At 40.8% G+C, this 18,632-nt stretch overlaps 1 protein-coding gene across 5 annotated transcripts in view; it reads left to right on the top strand.

Annotated features, from left to right (window-relative positions):
• The window catches only part of PIP5K1B (phosphatidylinositol-4-phosphate 5-kinase type 1 beta), a 354,808-nt gene that overhangs the window by 187,425 nt on the left and 148,751 nt on the right, over window positions 1-18,632 (top strand). For all 5 annotated transcript variants that reach the window (XM_069576379.1, XM_069576380.1, XM_069576377.1 and 2 more), the window contains one exon: window positions 8,473-8,625. In XM_069576379.1, coding sequence (XP_069432480.1) covers window positions 8,473-8,625 — 153 coding nt within the window. The remainder of the gene's footprint in view (window positions 1-8,472; window positions 8,626-18,632) is intronic.

The raw sequence follows: 18,632 nt of genomic DNA, 5'->3' as shown, positions 1-18,632 counted from the left end.
CAAGTACATGAACACAGGCATTTGCAGGATGTGGGGCAGGATTTACATTAGGGAAGATCCTTTAGTTTCTGGCCATTTGGTAGTTACTGAGGGTCACTGTTATTCAGGAAACATGTTTGGAGAACCCAATGAGGTCTTGATACTGTGTTATTGAAAACAAGATTGATGATAGCTCATCTTCTGCCATATGTTACAAGTTAATGGATTCTCTCTTTCTGACTTACCTGGAGCTTCTGCCAATCAAGGTGGTGCCCCAGACTTGCATTTCATAACACAGATTCAATCATTGTAATGAGATGGCTGTCTACCCTGACAGGTCTCCGTTTAGTGGGCCAATGGCCATCAACTTGCAGGCTAGGAAGCCCATTCTTTAGTCAGTCTGCCTCACAGGATTTCTTTCCTTGGGAAGGCCTTTCTCTAAGCAACAAGTCACACAGCTTATACAGTTTCCTAATGAGCCTTTAAGCTGGAAAAATTACCTTCATAATGGGGTCAGAATGTTTACAAAGGAGCAGGAGGCTATGCTGATGGCTTCTCAAAGCAGAAGTCCTCCTTCATGTACCTGGCAGAAAGTTGTTAATTGATTATTGGGTACTTTGAACAGCAACTGTAACTAAAACACTTTGCTAATAATTATGGAGAGATTCAAAAAAATTACGAGTCATGACACTCAAAGAACTTAGAATCCAATTGGGATGATGATTGGTGTGGGAAAACCACCCCTTCTACCAGGCAGTAAATAAAAAGAGGAAGAGAAACAATAAATGCTCGAAGATTTCAAAGGAGGGAGAAATTGCTCTCTCTTGGGTCGATGATTAGGAAGGCTTCTTATGGGTATGGCATGGTTTAACCATGACCTAAAAATTACAGTTAAATTTGAGTAGGTGGGGAAAAAGGGAAAGATGTTGGAATGGCATGTAAGGATGAGGAGCAGTGTTAGGACTATGAGACCAGATATGCAAGTGCATTAGATAGGACTTTGAATGGTATAGCAGGAAAGGAAGTGCATTAGATAGGACTTTGAATAGTATAGCAGGAAAGGAAGGTTTTGATCAAGAATATTAGAAAGATCAGTTCAGTTCAGTTGCTCATTCGTGTCCAACTCTTTGCGACCCTGTGGTCTGCAGCATACCAGGCCTCCCTGTCCATCACCAACTCCCAGAGTTTATTCAAACTCATGTCCATTGAGTTGGTGATGCCATCCAAGCATCTCATCCTCTGTCGTCCCCTTCTCCTCCTGCCTTTGATCTTTCCCAGCATCAGGGTCTTTTCCAATGAGTCAGTCTTCGCATCAGGTGGCCAAAGTACTGGAGTTTCAAAGTATTAGAGTTTATCATCAGGTTAGCCCATAGAAAGACAGGGACAAATAATTCAAATAACCAGTTATGTTTTTTTTTTTTTAATTCTAGGAAATTAGTGAAATGTAAAGACTCACTAGATGTTTGATTACATGGAAGATATTTTTTGTAAAGGGATGGGATAAGCGTATTGTGGTTCTCTTTTATAAGAGGAATCCCCATCCTTTAGAGACAAATAGTAGCTTACCTGGTAAAGAATCCACCTGCAATGCAGGAGACCCCAGCTCAATTCCTGGGTTGGGAAGATCCGCTGGAGAAGAGATGGGCTACCCACTCCAATATTCTTGGGCTCCCCTGGTGGCTCAGCTGGTAAAGAATCTGCCTGCAGTGCAGGAGACCTGGGTTCAATACTTGGGTTGGAAAGATCCCCTGGAGAAGGGAAGGGCTACCCACTCCAGTATTCTGGCCTGGAAAATTCCATGGACTGTATAGTCCATGGGGTCGCAAAGAGTCGGACACAACTGAGCGACAGTAAAATATTTATTGGAGAAATTATTTAATGTCTGTGATTTGCTTTAAAGAATCTGAAGAAAGCAGGCAGGGGAAGGATTAAGGATATAAAGAGACAAGATAGGCTATGAGCTGATAGCTGTGAAACCGGAAGATAGACACATGAATGTTAATTGCACAGTTCTCTACTTTTATGTATATTTGAAATTTTTGTGATAAAAAGCTGGGGGCGGGGTGTGGCGCAGATAAAACCGGGCAGGTTAATGTGCTTTTGTTTGATTGCATTCCACCTTCCTTGTTAATTGTACACACAGTTCCATAACCAGACCCATCTCTGGGAACTGCAGAAGACAGAACAAGGGCCATGGGCCTCTAACTACGTGGCTACCTTGTCCCCAGTGGCAGGACCTCCCCCTGCCCAGGCTCAGGCAGCTCCCCTTATTGGTCTTGGAGCTCCTGGAGGCTCACCTCCAAAGCACTGTATCTGAGGACCCTACCCAGTGATCTGGAGTGTGATAGATGAAGAAGGGGTCTTTTGCCTGAGGCATTATACTTCAGAGAGTCAGATAGAACCTCAGAGACTTTTTAGCCCAACTCTTCACTGTAGATGAGGAATCTGACACTGGTGAAGGGAAGTGCCCAAGGTTACCCATGCTGAGGGGTGGAGGCACAGCCCAAGCCAGAACCATAGTCTCACATGCTTCCAACCACTGAGTCTTAGACCTGTTATTGCTGCTGCTGCTAAGTCGCCTCAGTTGTGTCCGACTCTCCGTGACCCCATAGATGGCAGCCCACCAGGCTCCTCCGTCTCTGGGATTCTCCAGGCAAAACACTGCAGTGGGTTGCCATTTCCTTCTCCAATGCATGAAAGTGAAAAGTGAAAGGGAAGTCACTCAGTCGTGTCTGACTCTTAGCGACCCCATGGACTGTAGCCTACCAGGCTCCTCCATCCATGGGATTTTCCATGCAAGAGTACTGGAGTGGGGTGCCATTGCCTTCTCCAGACCTGTCATTAGATGGTAGGAATTCCCTGGACTCCGGTTCAATCCTTGGTTGGGGAACTGAGATTCCACAAACTGCACAGCACGGCCCCCACAAAAAACCCAAAAGGTATGGTCTCAAGGTGGTCACTCCCTAGCCACCAAACTGTGAACTGTGGTTATCCATTCTGAAAAATGAGACAAAGAGGTCAAATACACCTAACAAAGCATATTTTGGAATGGTTAAGCCCCAAAAACAGAAGAATGAAATAAGATGTCCCTTGAAACACCACGTGAAGGAGAAAAAAGGATAAGGCATACATCATAAATACATCCTGGCATCCATCAAACTAGGGCTATCTAAACCCAAATTTGTGAAGATATACTGATCTAAACCGAAGGGGAAAGGTGAAGATGTAGGGATTGGTCACTATAGATAGATTTGATATCAGATCCCTGTGATATGTGTGTATTTCTGCTTAGTCTTACGCTGTTGCATCTGGATTTCAGCCTGAATTACTCTGATTACATTCTCAGTACTATTAAAATTCACCAAGTGCGTGCTGATTACAAATTCATGTTGAAACGTGCACAATTGGATGTGAGACTGCGTGGTGAGCGTGCATCCACATATACTACAAAGCAACGCAAATGCTCCTTCTTCCTTATTTGTTCCTAAATAAAGACCTCCCAGGGGAAGGGGCCCCAGAGCATTTTTGCCCCATTTCTGCTTAGGCAGCAAGCCTTTGGTTAATTTCCTTCTTTTCCAGGTGCCTGGGTATTCCCAAGTCCAGGGTGATTTAGGTTTATTGACACCCATAAGAAAGAGAGCAGGGTAAATAATTAAACACCATTGAGGGGAAGAAGTGGCAGCAAAAATGATCTCCACCTCACTGTGCAAGTTTACAGCGTTGATTTGCCTTGGCAGAGCCCAGCTGGACTGTGCTTTGCATTCTTTCCAGGGTACATAAGGAGGCCCTGCAGGAAATAGAAGGCAGGGAATGAGCACCCTGCAACAGCTTACACAGTGCGGGTGCCAGGAAGGTGCATCAAGGTGCACACAGCTAATTAAAATGTTCCCATAGCTCCTCTTTATTTGCTCTGAAAAGGCAACATTTTGAAGAGGCTAGCTTAGCAGAGAACACTAACAGAGTTCCCAGGTGAAAAGCCATAGAATCAGAGGTGATAATGGTAGAAGGGGTTCTGCATCCTAATGCCAACTTATTGTAGACTGACACTGTGCTAGAAGTGACCCCAAAATGGTTATTGAAAGAGGGCAAAACAACTGATTTCTCCATTCATATTCATCCGTAAATTGCATAATAAAGGAGTATTTGGCAATTAGTAACCAATGAGAGTCTCCAGTTTGTGTCACTGCTTCTGGAAGAATCTGAGACTTTAATTGGAAGCAGATGTTCACATCTGAATCCAGTTTTCCCTAGACAGCTCTTCCTGAATCACCCCCTAATTTCTCTATTTGCAGCCCCTAATTTCTGCATTCTTTGTTGTTTTTGTACTTTCACAACATTTACTCCTACCCGCAAGAGGATTCTAGAAATGGATGCCAGAAATCCAAAACCCATGGAATAAAGAATCAAAATCCTAAGAGAGTCTGGGATCTGCCTTCATTTTTTATGAGAATGGGGTTTACACCTGTATTTTCCTGAGTCTCAGATTCGTCATTACACATATCACCCACTTTTTCTTTAAAAAAGAAAAATATTAAAAAGTTAATTTCTTTAGTTGAAGTATAGTTACCTTGCAGTGTTGTATTGGTTTCGAGTGTACTGCAAAGTGATTCAGATATATAGATATATGTATGAATATATACTCTTTTTCAGATCCTTTTCCATTATAGATTATTATAAGATATTGAGTGGAGTCCCCTGTGCTATACAGTGGGTCCTTGTTGTTGTTTATCTATTTTATGTAGAGTAGTATGTCTTAATCCCAAACTCCTAACTTATCACCCCCCACCCATCTCTTTTCTTGCTTCACCAAGATCATCTTAGTATATACTTTGAGTAGCCTTCTTGTCATGGGAGTTAGGCTGAAACTCTCAGTACATCCTAGGGCACTGCTGAGCATGTAGTGAAAAATGGCAACAGCAGTGCCTAAGTGGTCACTCTTGCCAGGGATTTCAAAAACATTTATTTTTAACACTCTGAGATGCTATCAAGTATATATCACCATCTTTATTTTAGAGATGAGGTTTCTAAGACTCTAAGATGCTAAATTACTCAAGGTCACGTGACTAGCCACTGGCAGAGTCATGATTTTACAAACTGTCAGTTGATTCCAAACCCAGGCCTTTCCTTCCACATGGACTCTGCCCAGAGCAGGAAAGGTTCCCTCTGCTTCCTCTTGGCTTTTACAGCATCCTGTGTGGAGGCTGATGACTGTTTTTATTTTCCTTGCGTATCCTCAATTCATTCTTAAGGGCTTAGGTTGCAGTGCTGTTTAGCAGGAGAGCTTCAGGAAGCAAGGCTGGAGGAAAAAGGAGAAGGTAGGGGATGAAAGTTGCCAGTGATCTTAAGAAAGGCAATGAACTCTTGCTTCTTTTTATTCCTGGAGAATTCTGTTTCCCTTACTCACAGTACTGCCAAAGCAGGATTGTTTAAAAGGTAACATCTAGACACTGCCTTTTAATCATTTTTCTCCCAGTTTCTCTGTTTCTTCTCCTCCGTCCTTCCCTTCTTCCTCATATCCTCATATCCTCTCAGATGTTTCTTTGATAAGGACTTACATATTCACAAACCCAGATAAAACACTTTGAAGGATGTTCAGCCCTGGTGATTTCAAATGCCTTCATCCTCAAAATATAGTTCCTTAAATCCCTGCTATTGCCTCTCAGCAGGGCTGGGCTGGTCTCACACATTAGCTTCCTAACCTTTTTCTCTGCCCACAGTGTTTCTATAAGTCAATAATAGGGATTATTAACTAATAAACACTAAACTCATAAACCTAAAATTGCCTGTTCTGCTGGTTTGGAGCACTACTTGGGGAGACTGACAGCCCTTCAGTTGTTGATAAATTTCAGTCATTTATTTGACAAAAATTTATTGAGTCCCTTCTGTGTACAAGGCACAGATCCTGAACCATATCAGAATTTAAGAGTCATGGTTTCTGCCCTCATAGAGTTTTGTAGTCTAGAGGGAACTTGGAATAAGTAAACAGGCAATTAAGGTATTTTGTGGTACTCAAATGGTAACAAATCTGCCTGCAATGCAGGAGACCTGGGTTCAATCCCTGGGTTGGGGAAATTCCCTGTAGAAGGGAATAGCAACCCACTCCAGTCTTACCTGGAGAATTCCATCGGCAGAAGGGTCTGGCGGACTGCAATCCATGAGTTGTAAAGAGTCAGACATGACTGAGCAACTAACACGTTCACATGGTGTCTTCTGTGACGAGAGCATCCAGTGCCAGGAAGCAGGTGATGTGGACCCACAGAACCAGGCAGAGTTTTCCGGAGCAAGTGCCTCCAGCCGACACTGGAGGCCAGCGTCGCTACACCAGCCTCCTTACTGTGTCTTCCTTCTGTCCTCCTCCTGGGGCCTCTCAGCACAGCAGAGGGAGTGTGTGGTCCTCTGCTCCAGACCCTCCAGTGGCTTTCAGCTCCCCTAAAGAAAAGGCCACATTCTGTATATAGCCTATATATTTGTCTGTCCCACCAGACCCTTCTGGATTCTTCCCCTTCAGCTGTCCTCTCTGCTCCCTCTGCTTCAGCCGTGGCCTCCTTGCTGTGCCGTGAACTCTCCAGGTCTCAAGATCTTAGCATTTGCCCTTCTTTCTACCTTTAGTACGCTTTCTCCAGATATCCCCAGGCCTCTCCTCAAATGCCACCTTCCCAATAAGGCTTTTAGTGGCCACCTTGTCTCCATCGTTGGTGGTACTCCCATCCCCCTTTCCCTGTGTCCTTTCTCTCAACAGCAATTAAGCACATTCTGATGTGTAAGTTATTTACTTTTTTGTTGGCTGTTTCCTCCTACTACTATATAAGCTTCTTAAGTGCCTGGGGCAGTGCATCTATCTGCACTCAGTAGGTACTTTTTAAATGTTGAATGAACATGGATAATGCATTTCTGACATAGAACTAGAATCATATGTGATATTAACCAAATCATCCTAAGGGTTTTCATGAAGAATTAGCAAGCCAAGTGGATGATAAAATCCATATGTCAAGTGTTTAAGTGCATATATATCCTACCAAAGATAATTTGTTGTCATATAATGGTAGTCCAGTGTCTGTTGTCAAGAAAATAAGGTTTTGTTTTTTTTTTAAGGAAGTTTTTTTTTTTTTGGTGGTATTCAGCCAGATAAAGGTAGCATGAAGGTGGTTTCTGATAGAAGAAAATGCAGTCAATAATCAAGAGTGTGTGGCACGCGTGAGAAACTGAGAAATAGTTCTCTGGAGTTAGAGGTACAATTTAAGGAGGAAAGGGATGAGAGAGAAGGTTGAAGAGCAGAGCTTTGTCATCCATGGAGTTGAACGCTCTTGGATGAAGAAACTTGGATGTAATTGTCTCTGTTAACAGTGGAACCCACAGAAAGGTTTGAAGGCATGGAAGGCTATGCAGTTTGGAAAGATCTCTGGTTTCCTTGTGGAGGATGCTCAGGAGGAGTCAAGAGTGGATAGCTTAGAACAGGTGGAGCTTGCCACATAATCAGGGTATAGAATGATGAAACCACTGAATTTCAGGAATTTGAAAAAGAGATGTCATGAATGGGGCAGATATTAGCAGTCGACTGGATATGGAAGATGAACAAATGTGAAACATCAAGGATGATGTCCCAGTTTCTGGTTTGGAGAACAGTGAATGATGCTTCCTTTCTATAAGAGAGGGGGTATGAACGATGCTTCCTTTGTATAAGATAGGGAGAAAGAGAGAAGATGCAGGATGGGGGAGGAAAAGATGATCTAGTCAGCATGTATAGTTGTACAGGGTGTGTACCACCCAGGAATACCTGGCTAAGGTGAAGGAGTGAAGACTGGAATCTATCCTTTATCTGTTCACCAACCTGTTTATGGCTCAGAGCTGTATATACCAGGGGAAAAAAGAGTTCGTTCTTTCTAATCACTACCAAGGCACCGCATGGGCTAACCACAGGCTGAGATGAACTTACTTTTGAAATTGTTACATATGAAGTGTTTGTGGTATAACTAAGTAGAAATGTCTGTTACATAGGTAGGCATACAGCTCTGAATTGCACAAGGGAGATCTTGGCTGGAGATGCAGATGTTAGATCTGGAGATGCATCTAGATGTTAGATCTAGGCTGGAGATGCATCTCTTTGTTGAAATCCTGAGTGAATGACCTCTCTTAGGAGAGTAAGCAGTGAGACAAGAATATGTGTCGGTGTCAAGTGATGAATACACAGTGGGGCCCACACCTTCCATTCTTATTTTGTGGGCACGTGCTAGAAACAAAGTGCCTTGGTCAACACCACTCTGGAGTTATTGAACAAATATGGTGATTCCTGATTCTTTTATTAAGGTAAGTGGATCAGCTAAATTTTTAGAAATCTCGTAAGAGCCATTTTAGTATACTTAGAGTCTCCTCTTCAAGCTCTTGGAGAGGGCTTCCTGTTTTAGCATGGGTAAGACATGTAATGCTCGGATTTTCTTCAGTGGACGCATCATACACATTAATGTATTTTTACTGCTTATGTATTTGTTCTTGTAGTATTCCATATGCAGTGAACCTCTAATAGAGCTGTCTAACCCTGGAGCCAGTGGATCGTTGTTTTTTGTGACCAGTGATGATGAATTTATCATCAAAACAGTTCAGCATAAAGAAGCAGAGTTCCTTCAGAAGCTACTACCAGGCTATTACATGGTAAGTGCACATAATTAAAGCTTCTACTTAAGATTTAATTACTTTCCTCCACAGTTTTTTTTTAAATGCTTTTTTTTTTCAGTGACTCTGACATGTTTCTTTCTCTTTGATGAGGTTTATTTTGCATTTAGAGTATACTATGAAATTGATTGAATAGATTTTGAGAAGTAAGTAGAACTATGTAGTAGAGCATAGCTTTTGACTGACTCAGTCCTGGGCTCATATCCCACTCAGCCATCAACTAACTTGTGTGACCAGGAGTAAATAAGGTAAGCTCTGAGCCTCAGTCTTTGAAGGCTGGGAGACACCTGTCTTCCATGGTGGTTGTAATAAAGACAGGATCCAGGATGCAGGATAAAGGAAACAATGTATTGCAGAGCTCTTTGTATGTAGTAGTAATATGAGTAGTTAACATTCATTGAGGACTAAGCTGTAAAACTGATGAGGCAATTGAGACAAAGATAAATGGAATCACTTGCCAAGGGTTATTTAGCTAATGGGCTATAGATCCGGGGCTTGAACATAAGCAGTGGGGGTCCAGAGGGTGCATCTTTAACTCCTGCACCTTATAGGAACACACATTCATTATTAGCCACTTTTAGCCATCACACTTCAGAATTTAGGATATCATAGGTCAAATACAACATGAAAATCACCTTCCATGTAACATTTTAGAGACAAAGAAACTATAACCTAGCCCAGGATTTGGATTTGCTAAACATTTAGACCACATTTTAAAAAATAAACATTTTCCTCAGTAGTTTTGTTGTTTTCAAACCTCTGATTTCTTTGTACTTTCATGGCAGTTATTAATTTTCTGTGATTAGAATGGTAGCAGGATTTCAAAAGCCACAGTTCTGCTATTCATTTGCTATGAGAGGTGATAACTGTCATCTTTGTTTCAAAACAAAATTGATGATACGCCATATAGCTCATTAGACTGTAAAAATATTTTTTAATTCCAAAGTCTGCTCAAGATAACAGTAACTGCCCTAAGTTAGTCTCACATGTAAATATAGGAATTGAAAATCTAAACAAAAATCTTGTGGGCAGCATACACAGATTTTAAAGGATTTTGATCCTGAACAAAACTGGGAAATTTTTTTTAGCACAAATTGTCTACTTTATATTAGGGAAAATAGAAAATACAGAAAAGGAAAAAAGGCAACCAACTGTATTTATTTTCTCAGAGATACACATTGCTAGTACTTGGTATATATCCTTTCAAATGTATCCTAGTCATATACACATTTTTAAATAATTTAAAATTGCAGTCAAACTCACATAGCACTCTTTGTTAATCTAATTGAATAAATCTTAAACTTCTCTATTTCTAAGCTTGGGTAGATTAGTCTCTTATTGTAGAACCACACTGTCCAATATAGTAGCCATTAGCCATATGTGGCTATTAAATTAAGTAAAATTTTAAAATTTAGCCTAACCAAGTAATTTTATCCCAACCATGTAAGCTAGTATAACAAATAATATAATTCATCTTATTAACAAGAAAAAATGTGAGCGTTATGTGGTTATCCATCTAGATATCAGAGAGAATTCTTAAAATTGGAAAGTTTTACATAATAGGCAAATAAACCAGTAGGCATAAAAACCAACATTTATCAATCTCCCAGAGTTCACATAACTTCATGGAGAAGAACAAAAGCTCTTTCACTGAAAGTAGTAGAAAAAGATAAGGATGCTTTCCATCAATGATCTTTTCTAACATATTTGCTAGAATTTCCAGCAGTAACTTTTTGAGTATTCAGTTCAGTTCAGTTCACTCACTCAGTCGTGTCCGACTCTTTGCGACCCCATGAATCACAGCACGCCAGGCCTCCCTGTCCATCACAAACTCCCAGAGTTCACTCAGACTCGCATCCATTGAGTCAGTGATGCCATCCAGCCATCTCATCCTCTGTCGTCCCCTTCTCCTCCTGCCCCCAATCCCTCCCAGCATCAAAGTCTTCTCCAGTGAGTCAACTCGTCGCATGAGGTGGCCAAAGTACTGGAGTTTCAGCTTTAGCATCATTCCTTCCAAAGAAATCCCCATGTTGATCTCCTTCAGAATGGACTGGTTGGATCTCCTTGCAGTCCAAGGGACTCTCAAGAGTCTTCTCCAACACCACAGTTCAAAAGCATCTATTCTTCGGCGCTCAGCCTTCCTCGCAGTCCAACTCTCACATCCATACATGACCACAGGAAAAACCATAGCCTTGACTAGACAGACCTTAGTCGGCAAAGTAATGTCTCTGCTTTTGAGTATGCTATCTAGGTTGGTCATAACTTTTCTTCCAAGGAGCAAGCGTCTTTTAATTTCATGGCTGCAATCACCATCTGCAGTGATTTTGAGTATAACTACTCAAAATATATACCCTGTATGCGAGACAGCAAAAGAAACACAGATGTATAGAACAGTCCTTTGGACTCTGTGGAAGAGGGAGAAGGTGGGATGGTTTGGGAAATGGCATTGAAACATGTTTAATATCATACATGAAACGAATCACCAATCCAGGTTCAATGCATGATACTGGATGCTTGGGGCTGGTGCACTGAGACGACCCAGAGGGATGGTATGGAGAGGGAGGTGGGAGGGGTGTTCAGGATGGGGAACATGTGTATACCTGTGGTGGATTCATGCTGATGTATGGCAAAACCAATACAATATTACAAAAGAAAAAAACAAGGAAAAATAAAAACAAACAGGAAAGCAAGCCTATAGAAATGGACAATACATTTTGGCAAAGGAGAAAATGTTAGGCCTGCCAGAACATACACCAGAAATGTGTAAATCTATACTAGCATTAAAGTGGTGGCATTTGTACAGATCTAGACAAAAAGATCTGTACAAATGGACTGGTAGGCGACCCCGTGGACTATAGCCTACCAGGCCCCTCCATCCATGGGATTTTCCAGATAAGAGTACTGGAGTGGGTTGCCATTTCCTTCTCCAGAGGATCTTCCCAACCCAGGGATCGAATCTGGGTCTCCTGCATTGTAGGCAGACGCTTTATTGTCTGAGCCACCAGGGAAATCCAGACAAAAAGATCAATGGATTCAAATAAAGTGTCTAGAAATAGACCCATGTGTATTTGACAACTTATTGCATGATATAGGAGGGACTTAAATTCAATTGAGAATGGACAGACCATTTAATAAATGGTTATCCATTTGAAAAAAAAAATCCTCTTTCAGATCTTTCACATACAGTTACTTCCAGACAAGGGAAACAAAAGCAAAAAATAAATAAATGGGACTGCATCAGACTAAAACACTTTGCACAATAAAGGGAAACTATCAATGAAATGAAAATATCACCTACTAAATGGGAAAAATATTCATAAATGATATACATGATAAGGGGTTAATATCCAAAACCTATTAAAAAAAAACTCATAAAACTCAACTTGAAAAGTAAATAATAAACAACTCACTTAAAATATCTTTTAAAAATGTCAAAAACAGGCACATGAAAAGATGCAAATCAAATTAGAGAAATACAAATCAAAACTCCAATGAGTGGGGGGGCGGTCCTAAGATGGCAGAGGAATAGGATGGGGAGACCACTTTCTCCCACACAAATTCATCAAAAGAACATTTCAACACTGAGTAAATTCTGCAAAACAACTTCTGAATGCTGGCAGAGGACATCAGGCACCCAGAAAAGCAGATCATTGTCTTCAAAAACAGGTAGGAAAAATTATAAAAGATGAAAAAAGAGACAAAGGAGGTAGGGAGGGAGCTCCGTCCTGGGAAGGGAGTCTTAAAAAGAGAGAAGTTTCCAAACACCAGGAAACACTTTTGCTGCTGAGTCTGTGGTGAGCCTTGGAAGCACAGAGGGCAACATAACAGAGAAGAAAAATAAATAAATAATTAAAAGCAACAGATTACGAGCCCAATGGTAACTTCCCCAGCGGAGAAGCAGCACAGACGCCTGCATCCGCCACTAGCAACTGGGGGCTGGGCAGGGAGGTGAGGGCTACAGTGCTTTTTAAGAATCGGGCCGGAATGCCCCGAGTGTAACCAGAGCAAACTAACTTGGGCTAGCAAACCAGACTGTGGGATAGCTACCACGCAAAAAGCTCTAACATAAGACACTGCCAGGACCACGCACAGAACAAAGGATGGAACAGAAATAGCCGGCTGCAGACCATCCCCCTCTGGTGACAGGCAGCCAGAGCCGTAAGGGCTGCAATGGGGCAATTACAGCCCCGGAGAGACTTTACCTACCAAACTGCAAGCAGGCTTTCTTGCTAAGACTTCTTGGGGTCCTGGACAGTCACCATCCACCTGACAAGGGGCGCCAGCAGTACACCCAGAAAACTGAGCAGCAGGGACAGGAAAGGCGATAAGTCGCAGCGACCACGCTCGCCAAACACCTGAGCTACTCAGTCCTGGGAAGGGCACAAAACGCAGGCCCAACTGGCACAAAACGCAGCGCCTCTGAGGGCTACCTAGACTGGGGAGGGGCATGCAGCCTAGGGCCGGCCTCAGACAGTTCCCGGCGGAGCAACGTAGAGCCTAAACAGTGTGTGCCGTGTGCAGGGGCATGCCCAGCGTGGCTGAGACACTGCAAACACACACCAGTGTTATTTGTTTGCAGCATCCCTCCCTCCCCACAGCACAGCACGACTGAACAAGTGAGCCTTAAAAAAAAAAAAAAAAAGTGTCCACTACCGCCCCCCTTGTGTCAGGGCGGAAATCAGACACTGAAGAGACCAGCAAACAGAAGAAGCTAGACAGAGGGAACCGCCTTGGAAGTGACTCCACACTGCCCACAACACCAGAGAAAGTCCCAGATATATCTTTACTATTTTTATGACCATTCTCTTTTGCTGTTGTTGATGTTGTTGTTTGATTGTTTCATCTTTTCTTTTTCTCCTTTTTCTTAATTTAAAAAAATTTTTAAGTCCTCTATTTCTCCTTTAATTTTAATTTTTATAACCTACTATTACTTTTCAAAAAAAAGACCCTATTTTTAAAGCAAATGCCGTATATATATATTTTTTGTGGTGGTTGTTGTTTAATAATTCTTGCAACTTTGTTTTTTTTCTTCTTCTTCTTGTTCTTTTCTTTAATATTGTATTTTTGAAAATCCAACCTCTACTCTAGATTTTTAATCTTTGCTTTTTGCTATTTGTTGTCAATTTTGTACTTTAAAAAACCCAATCTTCAGTACCCAATTTTACCTGAGAGTGAGATCACTGGCTTGACCACTCTCTCCTCCTTTGGACTCTCCTTTTTCTCCACCAGGTTGTCTTTGTCTCCTCACTCCCCCTTCTCTTCTCTACCCAACTCTGTGAATCTCTGTGTTCCAGACGATGGAGAACACTTGGGGAACTGGTTACTGGCTGGACCTGTCTCTCTCCGTTTCATTTCCCTCTTTTATCCTCCTGGCCACCTCTGTCTACTTCCTCCCTCTCCTTTCCCCTGTATAACTCCGTGAACATCTCTGAGCAGTCCAGACTGTGGAGTGCACATAAGGAAGTGATTACTGGCTAGCTGCTGTCTCCTCTTTTGATTCCACCTCATCTCATTCCAGTCACCTCTAACTACTCCCTCCCTCTTCTCTTCTCCATGTAACTCAGTGAACCTCTCTGGGTGTCCCTCAGTGTGGAGAAACTTTTCATCTTTAACCAAGATGTTTTATCATTGGTGCTGTGTAAATGGAGAAGTCTTGAGGCTACTGTAAAAATAAAACTGAAAACCAGAAGCAGAAGGCTTAAGTCCAAATCCTGAGAACATCAGAGAACTCCTGAATCCATGGAACATTAATCAATAGGAGCTCATCAAACGCCTCCATACCTGCACTGAAACCAAACACCACCCAAGAGCCAACAAGGTCCAGAGCAAGACATACCACGCAAATTCTCCAGCAACACAGGAACACACCCCTGAGCTTCAATATACAGGCAGCTCAAAGTTACTCCAAAACCATAGACATCTCATAACTCATTACCAGACACTTCATTGCGCTCCAGAGACAAGAAATCCAGCTCCACCCATCAGAACGCTGACACAAGCTTCCCTAACCAAGAAACCTTGACAAGCCACTGATACAACCCCACCCACAGTGAGGAAACTCCATAATAAAGAGAACTCCACAAATTGCCAGAATACAGAAAGGCCACCCCAAACGCAGCAATATAACCAAGATGAAGAGACAGAAGAATACCCAGCAGGTAAAGGAACAGGAGAAATGCCCACCAAACCAAACAAAAGAGGAAGAGATAGGGAATGTACCTGAGAAAGAATTCCAAATAATGATAGTGAAAATGATCCAAAATCTTGAAATCAATATGGAATCACAGATAAATAGCCTGGAGACAAGGACTGAGAAGATGCAAGAAAGGGTTAACAAGGGCCTAGAAGAAATAAAAAAAGAGTCAATATATAATGAATAATGCAATAAATGAGATCAGAAACACTCTGGAGGCAACAAATAGTAGAATAACGGAGGCAGAAGATAGGATTAGTGAAATAGAAGATAGAATGGTAGAAATAAATGAATCAGAGAGGAAAAAAGAAAAACAAATTAAAAGAAATGAAGGACAATCTCAGAGACCTCCAGGACAATATAAAATGCTCCAACATTTGAATTATAGGAGTCCCAGAAGAAGAAGACAAAAAGAAAGACCATGAGAAAATCCTTGAGGAGATAATAGTTGAAAATTTCCCTAAAATGGGGAAGGAAATAATCACCCAAGTCCAAGAAACCCAGAGAGTTCCAAACACGATAAACCCAAGGCAAAACACCCCAAGACTCATATTAATCAAATGAATAAAGATCAAACACAAGGAACAAATATTAAAAGCAGCAAGGGAAAAACAACAAATAACACACAAGGGGATTCCCCTAAGGATAACTGCAGATCTTTCAATAGAAACGCTTCAGGCCAGGAGGGAATGGCAAGACATACTTAAAGTGATAAAAGAAAATAACCTACAGCCCAGATTACTGTACCCAGCAAGGATCTCATTCAAATATGAAGGAGAAATCAAAAGTTTTACAGACAAGCAAAAGCTGAGAGAATTCAGCTCCACCAAACCAGCTCTCTATCAATTGCTACAGGATCTTCTCTAGACAGGAAACACAAAAAGGGTGTATAAACCCGAACCCAAAACAATAAAGTAAATGGCAGTGGGATCATACTTATCAATAATTACCTTAAATGTAAATGGGTTGAATGCCCCGACCAAAAGGCCAAGACTGGCTGAATGGATACAGAAACAAGACCCCTATATATGCTGCCTACAAGAGACCCACCTCAAAACAAGGGACACATACAGAGTGAAAGTGAAGGGCTGGAAAAAGATATTCCATGCAAATAGAGACCAAAAGAAAGCAGGAGTAGCAATACTCATATGTGATAAAATAGACTTTAAAGCAAAGGCTGTGAAAAGAGACAAAGAAGGCCACTACATAATGATTAAAGGATCAATCCAAGAAGAAGATATAACAATTATAAATAGATATGCACCCAACATAGGAGCACCACAATATGTAAGACAAATGCTAACAAGTATGAAAGTGGAAATTAACAATAACACAATAATAGTGGGAGACTTTAACACCCCACTCACATCTATGGACAGATCAACTAAACAGAAAATTAAAGAAATGCAAACTTCAAATGATACAATAGACCAGTTAGACCTAATTGATATCTGTAGGACATTGCACCCCAAAACAAGGAATTTCACCTTTTTCTCAAGTGCTCACAGACCTTCTCCAGGATAGATCACATCCTGGGCCATAAATCTAACCTTGATAAATTCAAAAAAATCGAAATCATTCCAAGCATCTTTTCTGACCATAATGCATTAAGATTAGATCTCAATTACATGAGAAAAACTATTTAAAATTCCAACATATGGAGGCTGAACAACACACTTCTGAATAACCAACAAATCACAGAAGAAATCAAAAAATGCATAGAATCAAATGAAAATGAAAACACAACAACCCAAAACCTGTGGGACACTATAAAAGCAGTGCTAAGAGGAAAGTTCACAGCAATACAGGCATACCTCAAGAAACAAGAAAAAAGTCAAATAAATAACCTAACTCTACACCTAAAGCAACTAGAAAAGGAAGAAATGGAGAACCCCAAAGTTAGTAGAAGGAAAGAAATCTTAAAAATTAGGGCAGAAATAAATGCAAAAGAAACAAAAGAGACCATAGCAAAAATCAACAAAGCCAAAAGCTGGTTCTTTGAAAGGATAAATAAAATTGACAAACCATTAGCCAGACTCATCAAGAGAGAAAGGGAGAAAAATCAAATCAATAAAATTAGAAATGAAAATGGAGAGATCACAACAGACAACACAGAAATACAAAGGATCATAAGAGACTACTATCAGCAATTATATACCAATAAAATGGACAAATTCTTAGAAAAGTACAGCTTTCCAAAACTGAACCAGGAAGAAATAGAAAACCTTAACAGACCCATCACAAGCACGGAAATTGAAACTGTAATCAGAAATCTTCCAGCAAACAAAAGCCCAGTTCCAGACGGCTTCACAGCTGAATTCTACCAAAAATTTCGAGAAGAGCTAACACCTATCCTCCTCAAACTCTTCCAGAAAATTGCAGAGGAAGGTAAACTTCCAAACTCATTCTATGAGGCCACCATCACCCTAATACCAAAACCTGACAAAGATGCCACAAAAAAAGAAAACTACAGGCCAATATCACTGATGAACATAGATGCAAAAATCCTTCACAACATTCTAGCAGTCAGAATCCAACAACACATTAAAAAGGTCATACACCATGACCAAGTGGGCTTTATCCCAGGGATGCAAGAATTCTTCAATATCCGCAAATCAATCAATGTAATTCACCACATTAACAAATTGAAAAATAAAAGCCATATGATTATCTCAATAGATGCAGAGAAGGCCTTTGACAAAATTCAACACCCATTTTTGTAAAAGCTCTCCAGAAAGCAGGAATAGAAGGAACATACCTCAACATAATAAAAGCTATATATGACAAACCCACAGCAAACATTATCCTCAATGGTGAAAAATGGAAAGCATTTCCCCTAAAGTCAGGAACAAGACAAGGGTGCCCACTTTCACCGCTACTATTCAACATAGTTCTGGAGGTTTTGGCCACAGCAATCAGAGCAGAAAAAGAAATAAAAGGAATCCAAATTGGAAAAGACATAAAACTCTCACTGTTTGCAGATGACATGATCCTCTACATAGAAAACCCTAAAGACTCCACCAGAAAATTACTAGAGCTAATCAATGAATATAGTAAAGTGGCAGGATAAAAAATCAACACACAGAAATCCCTTGCATTCCTATACACTAATAAGGAGAAAGTAGAAAAAGAAATTAAGGAAACAATTCCATTCACCATTGCAACGAAAAGAATAAAATACTTAGGAATATACCTACTTAAAGAAACTAAAGACCTATATATAGAAAACTATAAAACACTGCTGAAAGAAATCAAAGAGGACACTAACAGATGGAGAAATATACCTTGTTCATGGATTGGAAGAATCAATATAGTGAAAATGAGTATACTACCCAAAGCAATCTACAGATTCAATGCAATCCCTATCAAGCTACCAGCGGTATTTTTCACAGAGCTAGAACAAATAATTTCACAGTTTGTATGGAAATACAGAAAACCTCGAATAGCCAAAGCAATCTTGAGAAAGAAGAATGGAAGTAGAGGAATCAACCTGCCTAACTTTAGGGTCTACTACAAAGCCACAGTCATCAAGACAATATGGTACTGGCACAAAGATAGAAATATAGATCAATGGAACAAAATAGAAAGCCCAGAGATAAATCCACACACCTATGGACACCTTATCTTTGACAAAGGAGGCAAGAATATACAATGGATTAAAGACAGTCTCTTTAACAAGTGGTGCTGGGAAAACTGGTCAACCACTTGTAAAAGAATGAAACTAGATCACTTTCTAACACCACACACAAATATAAACTCAAAATGGATTAAAGATCTAAACCTAAGACCAGAA

This window comes from Ovis canadensis, chromosome 2 (genome assembly GCF_042477335.2).
Source record: "Ovis canadensis isolate MfBH-ARS-UI-01 breed Bighorn chromosome 2, ARS-UI_OviCan_v2, whole genome shotgun sequence".
NCBI lineage: Eukaryota > Metazoa > Chordata > Mammalia > Artiodactyla > Bovidae > Ovis > Ovis canadensis.
This window is presented reverse-complemented; position numbering and strand designations above follow the sequence as displayed.